Source organism: Lissotriton helveticus, chromosome 3_1 (genome assembly GCF_964261635.1).
Source record: "Lissotriton helveticus chromosome 3_1, aLisHel1.1, whole genome shotgun sequence".
In the NCBI taxonomy this organism is placed as follows: Eukaryota; Metazoa; Chordata; class Amphibia; order Caudata; family Salamandridae; genus Lissotriton; species Lissotriton helveticus.
In genome coordinates, this window is record NC_136061.1 from 1653415428 (window position 1) to 1653441099 (window position 25672).

General features: G+C 46.0%; 1 protein-coding gene across 1 annotated transcript in view; it reads left to right on the forward strand.

Moving 5' to 3' along the window:
* The window catches only part of LOC144823688 (protein mono-ADP-ribosyltransferase PARP14-like), a 924605-nt gene that overhangs the window by 676971 nt on the left and 221962 nt on the right, over positions 1-25672 (forward strand). Inside the window, exon 15 of the mRNA XM_078682423.1 lies at positions 13083-13703. Coding sequence (XP_078538549.1) covers positions 13083-13703 — 621 coding nt within the window. The remainder of the gene's footprint in view (positions 1-13082; positions 13704-25672) is intronic.

The window sequence follows — 25672 nt, forward strand, 5'->3', positions numbered from 1 at the left end:
TCAAGCTGAAGCTGTACAATTTTTTGTTACGTGTCCTCTCTTGCGAAATTTCCTCCCACAGTTCTTTCAATTCTGTCTTCTCAGAGTTGCTAATATATGACGTGACATAGCGAGCAACAGCAACTGAGTTATCTGCAACATATCGTATGTCCATATTTGCATTCCATATCTTCAAAATCACTGGATTGTAATTATTAATGTACTTCAATTCTTCTGTTCTTTTTAAATTGTAAGTATTTTTGGGTGATTTTCGAGTGATGGTATGCCTCACCGCTGACATAAAACTGCTCACTCTTCCTTTGGAAATTACTGGACGTGGAAAGCCAAATCGACTTTTTGTGTAAAATTGATCTTTTGACTTCTTTTATCGTCTGCAATACTTTCCACATCGATGACTTCCATATGCAAATACGCCTCACTAATCGAAGGGAGTCTGCTGCTGTGGTCGCTGCCACGGACTTGGGGTCACTGCCTTTCAGTACTCGGGACACAGTTCCACATGTTTGATTGGCTTGTGTTGAACAGGGTTAGTGGCACCACATGTCGCCGGCTTGTGTTGAAAAGGGTTAGTGCATGCAGCATGTTTGGCTGCTCCTTGCATGTGTGAACAATGATGGCCCCACTGGATAACCTTTTAGACTTTCCAGTGACCCTACACAAAATGCCCATTGTCTGAGAGCCGTAAACTCGGTTAAATTATTACAGTCTCTTAGTTTTGTAGTGAAACACTGATAAAGGCAGGCATGTGGTCACGGTTTGCAAGTATGTTTTAATTGTTATTTGCATTCAGAAAGTAATTAGACCAAATGTAAAAAAAACATGGATTTTGAATCTTGCATCTTCATGCACCAAACAAACAAAGACAAAGGTGGAGTGAAAGAAAGGGAGAAGAAACTGAATAAATGCAATTGGAGTGTATTTGAGACGTGCTACAGGCACACAGAGCCATAAGAGCAGGTAAATATCCACTATCTAAAATTGGCATATCTAAAATAGTAATGTGAAATCCAGCCTTGCCAGTAAAGAAGATTTATCATTACCATTTTAAAGATATAAAACATGACCCAGTACTCATTTCTTATCAGGAATTACAGCTTAAAAGAGTGTATTAAGATATTCCCAATGCTAATCTGTGAAAGGAGTAGGCTTCACTGTAGTGAATATAGGTGTTTTTCACTACAAAGACATGCAAGACTTAAAAGTACATGTCCTCCCTTTTAGTTACATAGCACCCTGAGCTATTGGCTACCTAGAGCCTACCTTAAGGGTGATCTATATGTAATAAAAGGGAAGTTTAAGGCTTGGCAAGGGGTTTTTAATGCCAAGTCGACATGGCAGTAATACTGCACACACAGGGTCCGCAGTGGCAGTCCTGAGACCTGTTTAAAGGGTTACTTGTGGGGTTGGCACAATCAGTGTTGCAGGGCCACTAGTAGCATTTAATTTACAGGCCCTGGGTATATGGTATACCACTGTACAAGGTACTTAAAAGTAAATTAAATATGCCAATTGTGTATACACCAATGTTACAATGTTTAGGGGAGAAGCACATGCACATAAGCACTGTTCAACAGTGGTGAAGCGCTTAGAGTCCTAAGGCCAACAAAAAGAATCCGCAAAAAGAGGCAGGCAAAAAAGTTGGGGGAAGACCACCCTAAGGCTGGCAGGTCTAATAGTATGGTATAGAATTCTGTGTGTCTGTTTGAGTATTGAAGTCAGTTGGATCCCTTTTTAGAAGCCCCTGGTTTAGCAGGGAGAGAGGGAATAGTTTCTCAAGCACTGGGAGTTTATCACCTGCATTCCTGTGGCTGGAGGGTGGATAACCCCTTAATGTATCGAAAAGTATACAACACAGTACAGAAACGTTTGTTGTCTAATCTGTGAGAAGCATTATTGCAGATGGATGATATAAGTGCAAAGTGCTTTCACAAAAATATAAGAAGCCATATGAGATAAATTTGCAATAAGAATTAGCCTTGTGTCGGATGCTCACAAAAATGAGATGTGAATTGTTTGTGTGGAAGAAAGATGCTTACCAATGTAAAAAAAAGCCTGCTGTGCGAGACATATCTAAGGTGCTCACAGAAGATGAGAGAAGCAGATTGAGGTGTGTGGACATAGCTCAGATATGAGATGTTAGTGATGAACCCCAAAAACATAGTGTTTGTGTGTGTTGCTTACAAATGAATACAGTGAGTGGAAGGACACAAATGAGTAGTGCTTGGGATGCACTAAACCACAAAAACTTTGTTATATGGGAGGCCCACAAAAACTAAAATATTCAAAACTAGCCAATATGCCTCGTGCTAGGATTATTCCATCCAAAATATGGAGCATATTCCTTAAAGCCTTGGAGGCCTTGCTTAGGACTATGATGATTTATTTACAAGTGACATTTGGAGAGTTGAATATCAACAGTGAAGTAATTTTTTAACATTGACAATATTGAGATGTCAGGGGGAGAATTATTGGTGCCTGACCTCTTTGAGGATAATATTTGCCCAAAGGTTACAGAATTTAGAGATGCATGTTTTGATTGCTTAGAGAAGTTTGAGTGAAGATGTCCTTGATCTGGTAGAATGGAAAACATTGAGCCATGGAGGGGTTACTGATTCACTATGCCATTGTGAAACACTAGGTTGAGGCATGTGGGCTGCTGAATTCATATCTTAGCATAAATCGCCGCCTAGTGTTGGGTCCGGATGATTGCACCTTGTTGTCTTGGAAGAGTCTTCGAAGTATCACAAGATAGGTGACTCCTCCCTTAGACTACAGTGCGCATGGGCATCCACTCCATCCTCAGATTGTTTTTTTCCGCCACTGGGTTCGGATGTTATTTCCTATACTCCAACTTCGGAACCGAAACTAACTACTTTCTAAGGCCAAACGGCCTTCGAACTCGACGGTATTGTTCTCGCTCGGTACCCCTCGACTCAATCAAACTTTTCATCTTGATCCGGTCGTCGACGCCGGCCGTTGGGCCTTATCGACGCCACGTGCGACTTCCGTCGATGGAAAGGAGTCCATTTAAAAGGTTTCCACAATGCCACTGCAAATTCCCGCATACTGACAAGCATACAGTATGCAACAAGTGTTTGTCACCTGAACACAAAGAAGAAAATTGCCCAGCGTGTGCCCAATTCCGATCCAAGAAAACCATCAGGAATCGACGGGCTGTCAGGCAAGAGATGCAGAAGTCGGAACCAGAGAATATCTTCGAGGACGAACAAGATCTCCCCGAAGCCGCCGACTCCGATCTAGAGATCGTCACCGTTGAGGACCAATCGGATTCCGATGACCAGATCACGCCGGGGCAAACTGTGAGTACTCAGCCCCCCACTCCACTCAGCCCAAAAAAGAAGGCTCCGGTCGAAGCATCGCCAAAAGGCATTAGCCAAGCTCGAGATATTCCTTCGGAGACCCCACCTCTCTGCTCGGCTCCGAAGCCTAAACACACGCCTTCCGGTAGCCCAGGCCCGAAGAAAGACATCAAGCCAAAAAGAGTTTTCCAGCCGAAGGTCGTCGAACCGAAAAAGCTGGTCGACCCGAAAGGCGCAGAACCAAAGAGGGTGGTCCAACCAAAGGTCATCGACCTGAAGACGAAGGTCGTCGATCCGAAGGGCATTTACCCAAAGAAGGTCGTCGAGCCCAACAAGCCCTCGGCACCGAAAAACTCGGCACCGAAGAGCGTAGTCGAGCCCAAGAAGCCCTCAGAACCGAAAACTTTGATACCGAAGAAGGTCGTCGAGGCCAAGAAGGTAGTCGATCCTAACAAAACAGACAAACCAAGAAAGGCAGTTGATCCTAAAAAAGGTGCCGATCACACAAAAAAGACAATTGACCAGAAAAAAACCTTGCTTCGGACAAAAAACGTCCCGAACCAAGAACTCCCGTCGATCCGAAAGCCGTCGCCGACCCTAAAAAGTGCGCAGATCCAAAAAAAGACGCTGAAAAGAAAAAAGGCGTTGAACCGAAAAAGGTTACCGAGACGAAATCGGCAGTTGACCCCAAAGGAGCTCCACCACCAAAGGCCCTCGAGCCAAAGACTCCAAAACAAGTCAATAAACCAAAGCCTTCGGCGCCAAAGCCACGGACTGTCGAGAAAGAACTCTTCCATCCAGATCCAGTGACTGAAGAGCAACCAAAATTATATATAGACCCTAAAACAGGACACGTGGTAGTTTACCACCGAAAGAAGAGGCCTTTACAACAAGACACTCCTTCTCCTGTTCCTCCAAAGAAATAAGACTTTGGGACATCTCCCTCAAGACCTTTTACTCCTCCTCCTTTGCTTCCTGATATGCCTTTTGTACCTTACTCTCCCACACATTCTGATTACAATGAGGGATAGGACATGGGGGAAGATCCTCAGTACACTTATGATGAACCAGGGGATCCTGATCCACAAGATGATACATGGGATGATCAAAATGATCCTGACGAAACTCAACCCATCCCAGACACTTCCCCATACTCTACAAAACCGTTGCCTACAGACGACACTATCATGTTTAATCAACTTATAGACAGGGCAGCAAAATATCTCAATGTTGACATGCACACTGACCCTATAGAGGAGGACTTTTTATTTGACACTTTCCCCACTTCAGAAAAAAAATGTCAAAACACTTCCTATTCTTAAAGGGGTCCTAAAGCACGTGCCAGACATATTTAAAGATCCTGCTAGGGCGCGGGTGCTCAATCTAAGAATTGAGAAAAAATATAAGGCAGCCCCAGCAGACCCTACTTATATAAAACAACAGTTGTCTTTAGATTCATTAGTAGTTGCAAATGCTCGTAAAAGGGCCAACTCACAGACAACAGGAGATGCTCCCCCTCCTGATAAAGAATCTAAAATACTAGAAGCCTCAGGGAAAAGAGTAGCTTCACAGGCCGTAAATTCATGGAGAATTGCGAATACACAAGCCCTGCTAGCAAGATACGACAGAGCACACTACGACCAGCTCGAAAGTCTAATGCAACACCTACCAGAACCTTTTAAGTCACAGGCTAACGACCTCATTCAGGAAGGCAAGTTCATAACCAATGCCTCCATCAAATGTGCGCTAGACGCAGCCGATACATCGGCCAGGTCTATCAATACCAGCGTTCTACTGCGCAGACACGCGTGGCTACGCATATCTGATTTTAAGAATGAGGTGCAATCCACCATCCTCAACCAACCAGTAAACCAAGATTTCCTGTTTGGCCCCTCAGTAGACACCATTTTAGATAAAATGAAGACACTGAAACTGCCAAGTCAATGGGGGCACTTCAGTTCCAACAACATCGAGGTTCTTTTCGTTGCTCCTCATATAGAGGCGTAGGAAGGGGCAACACATCACAAAGCTCCTCTACCTTCAAATCTAATACCCAGAGCACTTTTAACAAAGGCTCCAATAGAGGAGGTTATAGGGGCAACAATAACAAAGGCAGAGGACGTGGAGGCAATAACACCCGAGCCTCCACTGCCACCAAACAGTGAGTTCATCACTCGCCCTCCAGACCATCTAACACCAGTCGGAGGCAGAATCAACCAATTCCTACCTCTCTGGAACGCAATTACCACAGACAGGTAGGTGAGACAAATTATCCAGTATGGTTATTGCCTGGAACTCCTTTCTACTCCACCCAACATACCACCCAAACACCGTCCTATGTCCAAAGAACACATAACACTGTTACAACAAGAGGTCCAATCCATGCTACAAAAGGGCGCCATAGAGCCAGTCCCTTTTCAACACCAAGGAACAGGAGTATACTCTCTATACTTCCTAATTCCCAAAAAGGACGGGTCGCTCAGATCCATACTAGACCTCAGACCTCTGAACCAATACATACTGTCAGAGCACTTCCATATGATAACTCTACAACAGGTACTCCCGTTACTTCAGCACGGCGACTTCTTTGCCACATTAGACCTCAAAGATGCATACTTCCACATACCTATACATCCAGCTCACAGGAAATATCCCAGGTTCACAATAGAAGGTCAACACTATCAGTTCAAAGTTCTCCCTTTTAGAGTAACTACAGCCCCAAGAGTGTTCACAAAATGTCTAGCCATAGTGGCAGCACACCTCAGGAGGCAACACATCCACGTTTTTCCATACCTCGACGATTGGCTCATAAAAGCCAAATCGTACGCCCAATGTGGAAGCCATGCGTCTCAAACACTCCAGCTGCTGCACAGTCAGGGTTTTTCCATAAATTACCCATAATCTCATCTACAACCCTCCCACATACAACAATATCTGGAAGCTACAATAGATACATCAGTAGCAAAGACATATCCAGATCAAGTCAGGATAGCCAACATGCAGACTCTAATTCAAAAGTTCCAGCCACAACAATCCTTACCAGCTCGAGTGTTCATGCAACTCATAGGCATGATGGCCTCCTGCATATATATTGTCCCTCATGCCAGACTTCAAATGCGTCCATTACAAGAATGCCTAGCACGGCAGTGGAACCAAGCTCAAGGACAACTAAAAGACCTAGTGTAGGTAAACAGTCGCGCTTACAACTCTCTGCAGTGGTGGAACCCACAAAACCTTTCCAAGGGGCGACTGTTCCAAGAGCCAGTTCCACAAATAGTATTAACAGCGGACGCATCACTGACAGGTTGGCGAGCCCACCTACATCAATACACAGTCCAAGGACTCTGGACAGTCAAGCAAAAGACACTGCATATCAACCACTTAGAGTTGCTAGCAGTATTTCTGGCACTGAAAGCATTCCAAAAATACGTATACAACAAAGCTCTGTTGATCCAGACGGACAACATGACAGCCATGTATTATATCCAGAAACAGGGAGGGACTCACTCTCTACAGCTTTCTTACCTAGCGCAGAGCATATGGAGGTGGGCAATTCCAAAGAACATTATTCTCCTAGCAGAACACCTGCCAGGGAAAGACAATCAAATAGCGGATCTGTTAAGCAGACACAGCCAACAGATACACGAATGGGAGAATCTCCAACCATTCTTTTAAGAATGGGGGCATCCAGCGATAGATCTGTTTGCCAAAAACAAAAACTCAAAATGCCAATACTTTGCCACCAGGTTCCCACATCCGTTGTCACAGGGCAATGCGATATGGATGAACTGGTCAGGCAGATTTGCGTACGCTTTCCCACCAGCCCCACTGATTCCGCTAGTGGCACGGAAACTACGTCAGCAGTCACTGACAATGATCCTGGTTGCTCCAAAATGGGCAAGACAACCATGGTACACAACATTCCTAGAACTCTCCGTGGTTCCACATCAAAGACTACGTCTGTCGCCACATCTTCTAACTCAGAACCATGGAGAAATCAGGCACCCAGATCCCAATCAACTGAACCTAGCGATCTGGCTCCTGAAGTCTAAGAATTTGGATATCTCAACTTGCCTCCTGATTGTATGAACATTATCAAAGAGGCAAGACGACAAAATTCTAGAGCATGCTATGCAGCCAAAAACCAAATCAATCCATTAGACGCTTCCATACAAAACATTATTTGTTACCTGTTGCATCTACAAAGATGCAATTTAGCATACTCTTCTATAAGACTACATTTTGCAGCTATAGCAGCATACCTCCAAAACAGACAACAACTGTCTCTGTTCAGAGTTCCACCAATCAAAGCTTTCATGGAAGGGCTTAAAAGGATAATCCCTCCAAAACATCCACCTTCACCAGTCTGGAACTTAAATATAGTACTTACCAGACTTATGGAACCTCCTTTTGACCCACTCCATTCACATTATTTATTTGTTTTAATTGCATCACGGACTAAAGGCTGCTCACTGGAGCGAGAGACATTGAACTACAAGCACCAGCAGGCTGTGTGAACAGTCACGCCCACTGAGGCAGGTGCTAATGATTTGACAGTGCATTTAACCATTAAGCTGATGCCGTGGTGTTCCGCCCATTGAGAAAGTGCAGGAGCAGGAAACGCATCTGGGCAAAGTATGGATTTTGGGCCTGTTGTTTCACTCGCATTGCAGCCTCTAATAAAGATTTTGCCAATTCAACTTGGTGTTGGGCCTCTCCGTTGTCAGGCAATTTGTGATGGATATATATATATATATGTCCAACAATGTGCCTAAGCATTTAGAGGATCACTCGACGACTCGCCTACCATCCGGTACTTGTATTCCACTTGCCTCAATATTATAGTTGCTTGCCTGACGCGTTTCGAGGTATAAACCTCTTCTTCAAAGGCTTGTTACTCCAACTGCTGGCGTTGCAAAAGCTCCTTTTATTTCCGGTGCTTTGGTTAATTGATAGCCCTCCTTTGGGCGTTGCTTCTTATGGTACAAGCGCTGCTGCATTCTGGGACATTTAGTTCCCCGAGCATTTCCATATTCCCTAAGTGGGTTTACAATCACCAGCATTCATATTTCAGAGTTATTTCAATTCCTATAGTAGGATTGGTGCAAGTAGATTAGTGTTACTTGTCGTGCTGACGGGTTGCAGAACAGTTCCAAACCCCAGCCTCTACTTCTTTTTCGAAGATGGTGCTCCCCCCACCGCAGGATGGCGATGCGCAATTTATGTCCAACAATGTGCCCAAGCATTTAGAGGATCACTCGACGACTCGCCTACCATCGGTACTTGTAATCCACTTGCCTCAATATTATAGTTGCTTGCCTGACGCGTTTCGAGGTATAAACCTCTTCTTCTAAGGCTTGTTACTCCAACTGCTGGCGTTGCAAAAGCTCCTTTTATTTCCGGTGCTTTGGTTAATTGATAGCCCTCCTTTGGGCGTCGCTTCTTATGGTACAAGCGCTGCTGCATTCTGGGACATTTAGTTCCCCGAGCATTTCCATATTCCCTAAGTGGGTTTACAATCGCCAGCATTCATATTTCAGAGTTATTTCAATTACTGTAGTAGGCTTGGTGCAAGTAGATTAGTGTGACTTGTCGTGCTGACGGGTTGTAGGATGGTATGCGAGTCGTCGAGTGATCCTCTAAATGCTTGAGCACATTGTTGGACATAAATTGCGCACAGCCGTCCTGCCGTGGGGGGGAGCACCTGCCGTGTTGGACACATATATATACATAGAAGTCAACATGAAAAAGACCCTGATTGTTCCGTTTGGCAAGAAACGTTACGGAGGTGGTGGCTGGTCACTAAACAAAATAAGCCTCACCTTTGGCCAATCATACAAATACCTAGGCGTCCATTTGGACTCCAGGGGTAACTTTATAAAGCAGAGTAATGTGATTGCAGCCAAAGCCACGGCACTAATGGTATCGTTGTCCAAGCTGTCAATGAAACTCTCAGGCCCAACCCTCTCTCCCCTATTAGAAGTCCTAAGAGCAAAGATCGGCCCCACATTTTCATATGGTATAGAGACCTTTAAAGGTAAAATGAACACCGCCTTAAACAAACACACAACAAAAATCTACAAAAAGGTACTCCATCTGCCACGTTCTGCATCCCCTGCTCAGGTCAGACTAGAGTTGGGGCTAACTAATTACGATGCCCATAATCTTGGTACATACCTCAAGCTCTGCCACAAACTAAGACAGGCTGAATCTGGCACACTAGAATCTCTAGTCTGGAAAGAAATTAATGAGAGTAACCCAGGAGGATCATTTGGCTGCCTTTTAAAGGATTATATCCACCAGCTGTCAGCCGCTGCCCTCTGGGCGCTCAATCCTAGCCAGTCTGCCTTTAAAAAAGCAATTAAAAAATGTGTGAGATCTATATCTCTCGCTACTGATAAAGCCTTCCTCATGAAACGCAGCCATTCTTGGGCAGTAGTTAACTCCTACAAATAAGTATCTGCAGCTATGTATTTTTCCACCACATTTTCACTCCATTTAAAGCGCAGTTTCATCGCTCTAAGAATGGGGGACTGGTGCTTTCTTCAAAATCTACCCATCTGGCGTCGTATGGAGGATGATACAACCTGTAGAGGATGTGGGTTGGCGACAGAATCAATTTTGCATGTGGTCTGTATCTGCCCTATCTTTAACTCTCAACGCAGGCGCATGCTTAGGCCATAATGGAACAGGTTGGGGGTTCGGACCTGTAGGCATGCTATCATTGCCGCTTTGTCCATGGACAATACTGTTTTAAACATAAAATTTGCTAAATTCATTCAGCAAACGTATTGTTGCCTTAATATAAAGAAAACTGCTATGGTTTTGCCACAGACCTTTTAGATTAAACACTGTAGTGTAATAGAAATCCCCAACGACCAGGAGGGTCGCAACATCAATTGAAACCCTGTAGCATGCATCTTTTATGGTCTGATTTTATAATTGAACACGACGGGAGATGTTTGAGACACTTCAGGTCATGTTTTATAAAACGGTTTACATTTTTAGTCTTTATGCTTTTTATGTCTATATTAGTTTTCCTTTTAAACTATTTTTCTCACAAAACTGTACACAATGTGATTTGGGGAAAAAGTTTTTTTTAAAGATATTGTTTTATATCTAAATAAAGATCATTATTACCATATATATATATATATATACAAAAATTATTATCCCCATTTCCCAGAAAATATTGGTGTTCATGATCTACGTTTAATCCCCTCTTGAGTTGGCCTAAATTCAACTCTCTATGACCACCCCGGCGGTCACTGGTCACATGAGCAATACCGTAATATTGAATTCTTCTATATTGCCTGTGTTTCACACTCCAAGACATGAACGGCTATAGTTTTTTTGATCACCTGATTTCAGTGTTAGTATAGGCTCACCAACCCTATCTCTCAAGGCTCTTATTGTGCTCCCCACATATATGTGATTACATTTGCACACCAGTACGTAGACAACAAACTTAGTGCCATCATTGATATTCATTTGAATCTCAAATTCACCATTACTAAAGCCTTTGGTCCTATCTAAGGACCATCTGCGCATACCGCCGTGGCCACACTTATAGAATCCTATTGAATGTTCTGTCAACCAACTCATCTGTATCTGTTTCCTTGGATAAATCGGACTCAAAATAATTTTATGGGATCTTCCCTTACAAAAAATGAAGCCAGGCTGATCTGAGATAAATTCTCTGAACATTTTATGCTGACTGCCAAAAATGCCATTGTCTTCGCAAACATTTCTGAAATTAATGGAAGTTCCAGCTAAAGTCTGTGATCAGCCACAGTTTGTCTGGACCACCTATATCGCATTCATTAGCATCAAGCATACTTTTTCGATCCACTTTCAAAATTCTATTTCTGGCTTTACGGATTTACATTTGTATTATGACCTCTACCTTTAAATCTCAGCTCCATATCATGTAGACAGTCTCGAAATTCATGTTCCTCACTGCTGTTACATCCGTGCCTCATCATTTCTCTAAAGCGAATAGCATTTATCTGACAGTTTGAAAGTACACTAGGCACATGTTCAGTTGCAAGAAGTCGCTCAGCGAAATAGCCTACTGTTGATCTGGTTATTCTTGATGTAAAGCTCAACATTCATAAATACAATTTGTTCATTACTATATCGGTATGTATATTTCATATCTGAGTCAATTGTATTTAGATAATCACAAAATCCTTTCAACTGAGTCTCATCCCCTGTCCAAATCATGAAACCATTGTCAGTGAATAGTCCCCAGTATAAAATAATCACTCCATCTTGCACCAGCTGGACCCCAGATTTGCCCCTCCAGCTACTCCATAAAGAGGTTTGCATAAGGTGGGGCAATTCTGAAGCCCATCCCTGTCCCTTGTTGCTGTCTAAACCATTCATCATTGAATGACAAAAAGTATTGTCCAATATGATCTTGGTCATAGCTAATAGCATTTCAGTATGTTCCAATAGGTCTATGGGTCTACTGTTCAAAACCCATTTGAGGGCTGTCATACAATTCTCATGGTTAACGCTCGTATAAAGTCAGACAATATTGAGTGTTAATGTTAATCTCTCCAGGTTCCCATGTTACATCATTCAATGAATTAAGAATGTGTTTGGTGCCCCTAATGTGAGAAGGTAGGTTAGTCATGTATGGTTGTCGAAACAAACAAAAACAAATCCACAAATTCAGTTCGCCACTCAGTGGACACTCCAGTGCCCAAAATAATTGGCCTACCTGATGGAAGTGGTAGGTCCTTGTGCACGTTAGAGAGTGTATAAAGGCAAGGATAAATTGAACGATCAATTCCTAAATATTTATCTTATTTATTGTTTATTGCAGAGTACAACTAGACTTACTCTTGAGGCCACTATCTATGCTGGAGTCTGTCCTGACATCCAAATCCTCAAGAACCTTGGAGTACGTCATTGGGTCCTCTTCTAAGCAGTATCATAAACACCCTGAATTGTCAATTTATTATGCAACGTATTCACTCCAATAATGTCATGTCCTCTATTAACTATAGGGTTCATGGCAAAGTACTTTTTGAGTTTTAATTGCCTGATAAATTAAAACAAGTCAATTTAGAAAGCTGTCAATTTTCAAAGCACACAACTCTCCACTCGTCCCTGGGCAAGAGCATAGCAGTCCTCAATGTTTTATTAGTCAGATTGATAATAGACACATCTGGATAGGCAAAATGCAATACAATTTCTATTATCTTTAGTTCCAGGAACTGGCCTGCACCCCTCTTCTCTCATGTGCTTGTTCCCCCACTCCTTTTTCTCCTTCTGGTTATCTTACATTGCCCATTCTCATGTCCATTTGTTTTGTCGTTTTGGTCTAGTTTTATTTAATAAATTAAACCTGGTGTGGAATGCTTTTGTGTGGTGCTTTTAATGATTTACTATTTGAAATGTTTCACAAATACTTTACACATTCCCTCTAAAGTTAAGCGTGACTGCTTTGTGCCAAGCCACCAGAGGGTGAGCACAAGTTATTTTATGATTTTCTTGTTACTTGCCCTTACTGGATGGTGGCTGCTGCATGACTAGGGCTCCTACTCCAATAAACCAACAACCCAGTTTCTAACAGAGAGTAATTTAACGAATAAATGTCTTCATAATTTCATGCCTTCGATGTTATAATAGATGTCCAGCTTCTAAACTATGTACATATAATTTTGTTACTTTTTTTGAGCCAGTGTTTGTACTCTGTGTCGAAATACATATCTTGGTTGTTTCAAGAAATGTTTTCTTTGTCTTTTGCAGCAGCAACAGTAGCATTCTTCAGCAACAAACGACCCGCTGAAAAAAGAAATACCTCTAGTTTTGTATTTGAAGATAAAATCGAGCCAGCAGTCTTTCAGATTTGTGGTGAAAACTCAAAAAATGTGGATGACACTGCATCTTGGATTGAAGAATTAATCAAAAATGAGTATTGTGACAACACTATCAATGATGAGTGGATTGCAGAATTTGAAGAGAAGGAGCACCAAAAAATGACTGAACTACAGAACAGTTTGCAGATCCGGATACAAGTGAAATGCAAGCAGGATAATGCCTCTATTCAAGTTAGTGGTCTCACCAGGGACGTTATGACCGCCTGCATGGAAATACAAAATATGATCAAAAAGATTAGTAAGGAAGCGGGACAAAAAAGGCAAGCGGAACTTGTGAGCAATATTGTGGAGTGGCAATATGACAACGGAAGGGCATTTGTTGCCTTTCATAAACAGGCAAATCTGCAGCTTGAGAAGGCATATACGGAAAATGAGGGCACCGTTAAGATCCAGAATGGTAACAGAACTTACCATGTTAATTTCGCAGCTGAATCTGCTACCGATGATAGTAACAAAAAAGTGAGAATTAAGCGAACTTCAAAGATAGAAGGTAAATGAAAATGGTTTCAATAATGTTTATACTAGTATGAAAAAATGAATCTCCACTCCAGCACGCACAAACATGTTTTTAGGAACATTAACACTGTATTCTAAGAACATTGGCAAAGATTGTTATAGAATACACCTTTCAGTTTACAGGAAAATGATTTTATTGTAAAGTATTATACGATTGCTATACAAAGCAAAAAAACACTATGACATTGACTAGTTGTGGTTAGTCATGCATCCATAATGTCTAATGCACTCGAGGTACCTTTTTAGATTCCATCACTAAAGACATCACTATGATTACTGAAACTCAGTGTTTCAATTTTCCCATCTATTTCTGACGTTACTTCCGTATATGTTTGCTTTGGTATCCTAACCGTAAAAGAATTTCATAAACCTCACTTCTTATTTATATGCGTATTTATTTATGGCTTACAATTTTGACACACTGCAACAAAAAAACGAAAGCAACAGGATCAAATCGAAGCTGAAAGACACATGAATCGGCCAAATGTAAGCACCAACCACAATTTGTACAGAGTAGAAAATTAAACATCAAGTCCCAATATTTTTAATCAGCCACTTTTTTAAAAAATAAATTCCTTTTTATAATAAATATATAGTGTGCTATTGGGCGGTACCCCTTATCTCCTGGTAAGTAGTGGGAGCCCAGAAAAACGATTACTACTCCCCCAGGTGTTATTGTTATGAAACAATGAGTAAAAAAGAAGAGGATTTTAAATGTCTAGTTAATTTATCAGTGGTGCATATTTAGCATTAAACACCTTCTAACGGGGGGGCGTGGCTTGGCAAGCCATGAAGGCGGTCGTGTTTTGAGCGCACTCCGTCCAGCCCCATTATATCCTGTTAAATTATCCTGTTCTCCGACTCTGTGTCGGTCCCTGAGCTGCTCTGCCGCAGTCAAAACACAGTGGCATACACCTGGGCCAGTCTGGATGCCGCCTGAAGTTCGAGGACGATGCTGCGGCCGCCAAGAGGAGCCGTGGCCTGTGGGAGGCGTGCCCTTGTGAGGAGCCGGGAGTTGCTTAATCTCTAGCCGGGCTAAGGTGCAGTTGCAGCAGCTGTGCGGGAGGCAGGCCGTTTATTGGTGTCCACGCGACCCCGGACGGGTATCATCGGAGCGGGGCTCATATGCGGATGGCTGGCGTCCCTTGATTCGGCGAGGATCGGCAGAGTTGCAGAGCGGCTCGGTGGCTAGTTCGGGCCATGGAGGTAAGGTGCTGCCGGAGTGAACAGCGAGGCTGGCTGGCTGCCACCTTGGGGCAATGGATTTCCCCTAGAGCCAGCCGCACTGGATCCCGGGGGCGAGGGGGGCCCTCAGTGACACCGAGGCTTCCCTGGGGCCCATTACTTTATTGGTGTGCCTCTTTCGCCATTGTCTCGGCCCCCCCCCCATCTCCTATTTGAGTCTGTGCGTGCTGGGGCTTCGGCGGTCGTGTCGGGCCGCAGTGGAGGAAGGAGGAGACCTAGAGCGGCCGCGCCGCGGGGGGCCTGCAGCAGAAGGGGGAAGATCCTAGGAGCTGGCCGGCGGGGGTGCCCCCGAGTTCGGGACCTGCCGTAGTGCTGCTTTCTTGTCCCGTATCACCTTTCGAGCCGCCCTGATCTGCGAGCGGCCGGAGGATTTGAAGGTGGGGTGCTGTTGGGGGAGCCGACTGACCACCATTTTGGAGCCCTAACTCTATTCTGGAGGCTTCCTCACTGGACTCTTGGGTGAGAGGGGCTCTCCGTGACACCGATGGTTTTGCTGGGTTTGAAGGCCAACTCTGGCCATTGAGTGCCAACACGCTATTGGGAGGTGTCTGCCCGCCATCTTCTCTCCCCCCCCCTCCCCTCCCCTCCCTTTTTCTTCTGAGCCAGTGTCGGCTGGGGACTCGGCAGTCACATCGGGCCGCAAGGGGAGGGTGAATTCTTGGAGCAACCGTATCGCCTCTGCCACAGCTTGGGAGCAGTTCCTGGTGGGCCTCCATTCGGCGGTCAGACAGGACCGGTCAGACCGTTAGAAACGGTGGGCCGATTATCGGGGACTGTTGTTAGACCCGCCACCAGTGATAGAGGTCCATCCGATGGGATAACTCATATGCATATCTTCAGACGGCGGGGGCGTATTGCGGTGGGGGGCCGGAGGGGCTTCGCCTTCCTGCTATATTCCTATGTGGTGGACAGGACTATGCAGATCTTTTGCAATCATGGGGGTGGTGGTGGGGGGAGGGAGGTGTTGTTGGTATGTGTTTGGATCTTATGTGTAAAAGTCAGTCATCATAACTGTATAGTTAGATTGTGCAGTTGCTTCTGGAGTGCAGAGCCCTGCAATAAATGTGCAACTTGACAATATAAAATGTGTTTTAAAAAAAAAAACACCTTTAAACGACGGTACATTTTTGGAGGTCTCCTAGCCACAAGCAAATTTCCAGTGATCAGCGATCATGCAACTATAAACATTTCGAACCAAGATGGTGGACGCACCTTCAGTGTGCTCCCGGACCCCTCCGCCATCCACCCGTAATCCTCCCATCAGCGAGCCATCCGACCCTAAGACTGGTAGCCTGGTCATCACTGCACCTCGAGATGCACCGTCGACAGCTGTCTTGCCGGGCTCAGTCGGCCGGCAGGGACCTGCACCCAAGATGGCGGCTCCTCCACGCTGATCGGCGCTTCCTGTGGCTTTTAGACCTTGCTGGTCGTTACCAGGCCTGGGTGCCCGGAAGATTGTGAGGGCCTCCCGGGATCGGGGGTTTCTGGAGGTGCACTGCGGGGACTCGATCGCTGCCCGTGCCTCCCTCCCTGTGGTCGCTGGATTAGGGGCAGAATCTGAATCCCTGCTTAAGAAAGGCCAGAGGGGTGGTGTCGGCCGCTACCATCAAGCGGTGGGAGAGCTAGGCTGAGATCCCTCCGCCGCACCTGGCCCCTGTCCGCCTTGACCCTGTGCGAAGCGGTCCTGGGAATACCGAGACAGTAATCCTCCGGTTTGCCTTCAAGATCTGGCCCTGACTGTTCTGCCTCATGAGATGACGTTGCCAGGAGGGGGGTGGCCGGCCGTGCCTGTCAGACGGCGTGGGGAACTCTGTGGTGGTTTCTCTCTCCACCTCGCCCCCCCACTGTCACTTCTTGGCACCTGCAGGGAGCTCTGATCCATCCATCCCGGAGGCCCACTACAGATTCTTGGTCTGCCTCCCCCAGCGAGACGCCTCTGTGTCGGCCGCGCAAATAAAGTGGCGGAGGGCCTCGGGGGGGCCTTCTCCTTCATTCCAGGCTGCCTCCCTGCTCCTGTGCCTCCCTGGGGTGACCACCGGCCCCCTTGCAGCGATCACCTCTCGAGACACTTCTTGGGGTCCCCCTGCCCTACTGAGTGGGGCTATGGGCCATGACAGACCAGCCAAGACCCCGGCCACCCAGACCAAAATGGATCGCTTCACCACCACTGACACTGGGGCGACAGGGGGCACTGCGGATAGGGATGCACCTCCGGCAACGGATCTGTCCATCACCCTTCAAGCCATCCACACCTCCCAATCCTCTGTGAAGGACAAGATTGCGGAGGTCTGCGTGGACATGGCCCTTATCCGGCAGGGTCTCCGAAACGCTACGGCCTGGATCAAAGAGACCGAATCCCGTATTTCCACCGTGGAAGATGACGTCCAGCAACTTGAGAGGCAGGTTGCGCGTCTCCAATCACACATCCAGGAGCTGCATCTGGGGGCCGAGGACGCAGAAAACAGATTGCGCCGCAACAACCTTCACCTGGTTGGGTTTCCAGAGAGGGCAGAACAAGGCTGCACCACGGACTTCGTAGAGAGATGGTTGAGATCTTGGATCCCTGAAGGCTCCCTCTCTCCGTGGTTCGCCATAGAACGACGCACCGCTCCCTTGCCCCAAAACCACTGGTGGGAGCCGCACCCAGAACGGTCATAATGAGGATCCTTAACTACAAAGTTCGAGACTCCATCCTGGCTGAAGCCCGCAAGCAGCAACGTCTTCGATACAAAAAACATACGATCATGATTTTTATGGACTACACTTGTGAGGTCCAGGGTCAACGTCGCTCGTTTGGCGAGGTCAAGCAGAAACTACGTGCCCTCAACATTCAATCCAGGCTCCTCTTCCCGACACGCCTGCGGTTGGTGTTCTCCAACAAGACCCTATTTTTTTACTCTCCTGAGGAGGCATGGACTTGGAGCGTCCCCTGTGGACCACCGATCAGATCTTCCCACCGGGAAGGTGCGTAGGGAGAGCACATCCGTCCGGAGATTCCTGCTCCCCGGCCCCAGCACAACCTCTCACGTAGGCGCTGTGGACAAAGGTGGGCCTGCTCCGATTCCCCGCTAGGCCACTCTCGATTGCCCGGGCCGCACCATGGAGATAATCTGGTTATGAGGAGCTCTGACTCCTCCGGCCGTCTGAGTCATGGGGTAGCCTCGCCGGCCCCTCTTTGCTTGACCTCCCGGACACTGATCTCTCACGTAGCCTGACACTTCTTAGAGACCCAGCCTGAGCTCGTCTCTGCCCGTCGGGCCTGGCTCCGCGTCTGGAGGCGGCGTACCGGCTCACCATTGTTTTCTCTCTTGTTGGACTTGACCATGTACATCTGCTGTGAGGAGGGGTCCTCCATGATTCCCCCGTTCCCAAGCGTTTTAGTTTGGCCTTATGTTATTTCTTCCATTGTTAGGGCGACAGATGCTTCTGTTCCTGAAATATAGGGTGGAGGTGGGGTTAGGGTGGGGGGACCCTTGACCCTAGTTCTACTTTTTGTTTTTTGTTCTTTCTTTGTTTTTTCACACAAGCACTCACACGATGTCCGGTTTCACTCCCTGTGGGACACAATAGCTGATATCTGGGCCCCCAATCATGCATCCTGGTGACCCTGCCCCAGGCCAGGCTTCCCCACGGGGCCTTCCCCCACCGCTGCGACAGTTTTTCACTATGGCTGACGTACCATGCCTGGGTGTCTCCCTGCGCGTCACGTCATGGAATGTCAACCGCCTTCTGGACCGCTTCAAATGTATGGCGTATTGCGCTATGCTCAACGCCTTGGGGTGGAGGTTTTACTATTACAAGAGACATACTTATTGGGTAATCAATGCCCCTTTTTAGTGAGATACGGCTACGATAGAGTTTGGCATTCGGGCTTCACTCGGGGATCCCGTTTGGTGGCGATCCTGGCGAAACGTTCCCTTCCTTTTGTGGCAACGCGAGTCATTCATGACATCCAGGGCACCTTTGTGGCCCTGTCCGGCACTCTGAATGGCGACCCCCGCAACTTGGTATCGCTTTACTCTCCCCCATCGATGTTGATGGTGATTCTAGCCGCCGCGCTCCTGGCCCCCTTGCTCCTGGGCTCCACCTTCCTGGGGGGGGCGACATTAATGCGGTCTCTTCTCCCGCGTTGGACACAACATGGCCCCCATCTCACAGTAGACCTGCGCATGCGAAACACCTAACGAATTGGGCTGAATCCCTAGGTCTTTGTGATGCATGGCGCACCTGGCATCCGCGCTCTAAGCAATTTACACACACCTCAACAGCTCACCACACACATTCGTGCGTTGATGCCTCACGCCCCAAGACGTTGTCATTCTCCCTTGGGGTATATCCGATCACTCTCCGGTGATACTCACTATGGGCTCCAACCGGCCTCAATGCATCAGATATGGAGGCTAAACACATGGTTCCTTCAAGACGAGGAATTCCGAAAGGTGGTGTGGCGGGAACTCATACATTACTTCCAGACCAATGAGGGGTCGGTATCTTCGCCAGGCATCCTGTGAGAGGCTGGCAAGGCCACGATTAGGGGAGTCCCCAAGGGCCAACTCAAACTCCAGCGACGTGCGCAGTTAGATCAGATTACCTCACGAGAGGCGCAGGCTTTGCGCCTTAAACAATCCACCGCTCAGAACCCCGACACCTCAGATGTGAGGCTTCTTGCGCACATCTGCGAGGAGATTCGACAGCTGTCGCTGGATGCGGCTAAACTCCTTTGGCGCTCTTCCATTGCCAGGGTGTACGGCTGGGAAGATAAAAACGGTTCACTCCTCCAAAGACTGGCCACTTAACCCAGAACGAACCGCATAATCCCTGAAATCATAGCTCCGGGTGGATCGGTGTGGAGCGCCTCAAAACCCACTTACCCACGCTGGTCCACCCAGACCAATGTGGGTTCATGCCTTTGCGTGGTATCTGACACTTGTCTGTGGTGGCTGCTTTCGGCCCTGGTCACCGTAACCTAATCACCCCCTTCCTAGCACTCCTCCTGGTAGACTTTGAGAAAGTTTTTGATTCGGTGGATTGGGGGTTCCTAGAGGATGTCCTTGCTGAGATGGGCTTCGGGCCCCGCTTTCGGGGTTTAACCCGCGTACTATATGCCCGCCCGAGGGCACGCGTCCTGGTGAATGGGGTCCTTTCAGGACCCTTCTTCGTCTGCAGGGGAACGAGGCAGGGGTGCCCCCTTTCCCCCCTACTCTTCGCTCTGGTGATTAAGCCCTTGGCAGGCCTGATACGCTTGAGCGGACAGGTGCAGGGTTGGGAATGGCCCAATGCGGAGCTAGACAAATTTGCCCTTTACGTGGATGATGTCCTCATCTATTTAGCGGATCCTGCGAGGTCGGCCCTCACTGCCTCCAGATTCTCCAGTCCTTCGACGGGCCTCCGGCTCAACCCTGATAAGTCGGTCCTGGTCCCCCTCACATGTCTAAAGAATGTATCGACTGGAAGTCCAACATACCGCTCTGCCGACAATCATTTAAGTATCTAGGGATATGGGTGACTTTACTCCCTGAACTTAGCTGGGCTCTCAATGTGAACTCCCCTGGTGAAAAGGGCTAAGGCTGACCTTCAGAAATGGCAAGCATTGCCTCTGAACCCCATGGGGAGAGTAGCACTTTTCAAAATGATGATTCTCCCCTGATTCCTTTATATACTTCAAAACACCCCCCTTAACTTCCAGAGGGCCTGGTTCCGGGACCTTGATAGCATGCCTTCTAAGTTCCTCTGGGGGAAGGGGAGGGCCATGCGCCTGCTATCCTTACACGATTGGTTTAATGGGGGCCGGTCTGATCCGGCATATAGGCTGGAGCTGGGACTGTCCAGTGTTGAGTCGATGCTGTATGGGGAGCCTATTCTGTCCCGTCTGCCAGAGGTGACATGTTCTGTGCTGCTGACCTGGCAGGCCACGTTGCGAGATACAAAGTGGACACACACATTGACCCAATGTACGTCCCTGTGGCAGGGCACTTGGCTCTGGAAGGTCAAGGGGTTGCAGGGTTTTCGGTCCTGTGACCCTTTACGTATTTCTCAATTGGGCAATGTATGGTGGGTGGGCAATCATATGCGCTCTTTTCAAGACCTTCAAACTAGACACTCCCTGCACCACTCGCAGTTTTATAAATACCCTCAGCTGCGCCATGCTCTTCAAGCACACCTCACAACTGGTACACGGCTTCCTGACCATAGCCCTCTTGAGGCACAAATCACGCTGGGGGATCTGGGGAGGGGGGCATCTATCGGACACTGATTAACTACACCTCAACATCCTTAGATCGGCTGCAGGTTCAATGGGAGGATTGGGTGGGCACCTTGGAGGAGGAGGTCTGGTGTGACGCCCTTATGGCCCCCAGGACAGTTACCGCCTCCACCAAACAGCGCATGGTACAGCTTTATTTCTTACATGCCGCCTATCTGACCCCTGCGCGCCTGCAATGCACAGGACTTCGCCCGACCCCCGCCTGTGCTATATGCGGTCACAAACCTGCTGACTTTCTCCATATGGTATGGGTCTTGACGCGAATCTGGGGAGACATTGAGGAGGAACTCACCAAAGTACTGGGGTGGGATATCCCACACAACCCGAAACACGCGATCTTAGGCATCACAGACAGACTAGATGGGTCCAGAAATGAAAAATTGTTCAATGGTGGTGGCTAAAAGAGATATAGCGACCACCTGGAAATGCTCTCACCCCCCCCAACGTTGGGCGATGGCGGCAGGGGTCGACTGGTGCGCCACACAAGAAAAGACCAAGTATGAAGCGTGTGGCTGCCCCATGAAATACCGTAAGGTCTGGAGGAAGTGGTTGGGGGGGAGGGGTATGGTTCAGCTTCGCCGGGGATACTCAAATGTATGTCATTTTGAACTTGTACATCCTTGTCGTATGGGTTGTTCAGAATATTGGATATATTCCTATGTTATCATGGTGTCGTTATGATTGACTGGTGCTTTTTGTGAAATTAAAAATTTGTTTATAAAAAAATATATACATTTTAAAAATGTCAATTTGTACAAAATGTTGGAGTTAGCATTTTACTGAAACAAAAATAATTTATTTGCACACTGATGCAAGGCCATTTATCCAGTTTGCTAACTCTGGGAAATATCATGTTAGACATGTAACAAATATGTACAAGTTGGCACTCTCCTCTGAATTTGAGGCACACTTAGAAGAGTCTGAACTGTCCCAAATAGTTTTAAATGTTAGGAAACATCTAATATCTTGTAATGCTCCAATTATAAAAATGCAGCTTCAAGAGGGAAAGAGGCAGTCATTGTTTTAGACAGATCCTCTCAAGAAGCTGGACTTTTTTTTAACATTAAGAGCTTTTTTCTATAATGCATGGTAGTATCTTTGTATTTTAAGAGTTGAGGGAGGGGCATCCATCACGGGGTCGGACTTTAAAAGACTAATATTAAAAATATAAGATATTGTACATGATTTCACTTGTAGATGTTTAAAGAATTGCTTCCATGAAGTACCAGAGTATTGAAAAATAATAGAGCTGGCAAAACCTTGTGATCAAAATGTCAGGCAGGAATATGTACACCAGAAGGATCCCGTAGATGACCTGTGGGGTAGATAATAGATCCTCCAACATGAGGATTATCCTATAGCGGAGTGTAGTGACTAAGATCTGGGACTCGATACTTGCAGCATTTGTCTTACCTCATGTTATATAATTCCTGCTGGTTCCTCAGTTGTATTGTCTTAAAACATGTGTGGTAACATTTGCAGAGTTAGCTCCTCGTCCTTGGAGCTCTGAAGAGAGACATCTTATGCCAGAACGAAGGATGATTCTTTGGCTATGCAATCCTACTCTCACATAACAACTCAGATATGCCATTGAAAGTCTGGCAGACCTAGCCACAAAACTCTTTAGCTAGTCACTAATTTTCATATATCCGCTCTGGGCAAACTTGTCCACCCCAATGAAGCTGGTAATCCGAGTTAAGTGCTTCAGATGGTGGGTGCTACAGATACAGAAAAGAAAATAGCTCTAAATTAAAGTTAAAAAATAAAGTAAGATAGATATTTTGATCAGATGATCTCTTGTAATAACTGCTAGGGGGAGCTGGCTCCACTTCTTGACAAAGTGTGCTATCATGCTGAGGAGAGAAGTATAATGCATAGAATGTATATCATGTAGATAAGTCATGTACGTTTTCCATTAACAGTGTTGCACCTGATTGGAGCATTGAGAGTGGAAATCAAGAGGAACAGTATACATTTATTTTTGACAATATTCATACAGTAGGCTGTAATTGTGCCTGAGTGTAATGACCTGCTATAATGAATCTACGGTTTTTGCAGGCACCATGGTGGTAACCATGTTAATGTTAATAAGTGTATGGATATTGCTTTTGCCAAGTAATGGTATCCTTGGATAAAATGTGGGCAGGGTGTTATATCCTAGACAGAACAGCAAGTGCTAATAAGCCAGAGTTAAGAATTGTTTTTGAAAGCTGTTTGAAAAGGCATGTGATTGTCAATCACGCTGAGATAAGGAGGAAGGTCAGTCCAAGACTTAGCCTCAAGAAAGGAAGAAGAGCAACATCCAAGGCATTCTTTGTGTATTTTGGGAGGCATATGGAGCTGATGAAAAGATGATCATAAAGTACAGCCCACAGTATAGTGCAGAAACGTTTGCTGGCATTATGTAGGACCTGTGCAATTGAAAAAGTTTATTAACAAGGCATAGAGCTTTAAATTATGTGTACTTGGGAGAATAGGCAGTTCAGTGCAGGGAAGCAAAGTAAGGAGAAAGGGGAATCTGGTGAGCTGGTTGGAAAATAAAACCCAGACCGCAACCTTTTGGATATGGGCCAGTCGAGCCAATGGAGTTGCAGGTAAACCTGAGTACAAAGTGTTGCAGTAGTCGAGGTGAGACACATTAAGCATCTGACAAATTATTTATCTAGCTTACTAAGACGAAAATATGGTGATTTGCTTAGCAGATGAATATGGTTGATACAAGATATAGAAAGTGTATTAATATGTGAAACAAGAGAAAGATCGCTATTGAAGAGGACACCCACATTTTTAACAGTGACCACTGAAGAATAGGTGAAGCAAGATCAGCAGGTCATCAGTATGATGTGCAAATTTGTGAGGAGTTACCTACAATAAGGACCTCCTTCCTTCTTGCTGGTAATTGTAAGAAAATTGGATTGCATCCAGTAGGCTACTGCTGTTAAGCAGACGATCAGGATTACCTAAGATGTTAAAGTAAGATCAAGTTGAACCAAAGTGTACGTGTCATAAACATAAACATGAGGCCAAAAAAATGGACGAAGTATTTTAAATGAGCCTCTTTAATATTAGTAAAATAGCTTGAGGGCATAACCTTGTGGAACTTTGTAAGATGTAGGTAGGCATTGGAAACAAATTACCACTGATGCTTACTTTCAATTTTCTGTAAATATTGGTACCATATAAGTGCAGTCCAAGTATGCTAATGGCACTATTCGCTTGAACCTAGCTATGAATGGCTCAAGATAGAATAAGAGTTGAGAGACGGTGAGAAAGGACAGTTCTGGTGCATACTGCCTAAGACATGGTTAGGCTTAATGCTTAAAGGATTTACGTATATAGAGAATAGCAATGGGATTTTGATTACATTTTATTGATTTAACAAATTGCAGTGGAAACTTGAACTTCATCAGTATTGACCATAAAAGGGTCCAGGGAGCCTTGGTAAATGCTTCTGTGCTTCGAGGGGCAGGCACAAGTAGTAGGCATTTCCTTGCCCTAATTATATCTAGTAGTGTTATTGTGCGCTTGGTAGTATTACAGCCTTGGTTAAAGCTTGTTGTTTAGGACAGTCAGTTTCCATTAGTGGGTTACCCAATTAGCTAAAACTCTAGGACAGCGTGACACTTTCCACCAAATGCACATCAGTGTACATTTAGAGTCAGGTTCTTTCATCCACAAGGATTTGTGGCCTAAAAATTCCAACAATGACCTTTCCACTCTAATGCAAAGGTACCAGCAGCAGCATTCACAATTAGGCCCGCTACGAAACAGAACACCTCAACAGCCCATGAGGGTGGCTGGTCAGACAGACAAACAAAATGTAGTCATCACAGCTCTCACATGGTTGTAGCCAAGCTTCCTCCCCCGAAGTATGCACTGGAGACCTATCTCCCAATAGCTGATGGTGGGACAAGAACACTTCAGGCAAATGGGTACAAGATATTCTAATATCAGACCACATGATATAGGCCGTAGGGAAACAACCAGCACACCACTCTTTCAGGTCACGAGGGTTCAGGTTCTCAGATCAACCTGTTGGCCTAGAAGGTGTAGTCCATTTTCTGCAAGAGGGGCAATTGCCAGATCCTGTTCACTTACATGTTGTCATTCTCAGGGAGCGCCAAAGGTTTCTCAGGTTCAGGGTTGGCAGAGGACACTGGTATTCCATGGTGTTCAGCTTAGATCTACGGTAAACAACCATGATATTAAAATGGTGCCAGTTGAAGCAGAGTCTAAATCACATGAGTGGTGGCTGAACAAGGTAGTGGTGAACAATTACTATTTGGTGTGCCCCACCTGATGAACAAGTCTGTTTGCAAATGGGTTACATTCCAAATTCCTCCAGGTTTCTGGAGCCAGGATCACTGAAGGACGAGACATGGAAATGGAGGGGAGGAGACGATTCCCCTGAACTTGTTTTTCCCAGTACCTCTGTT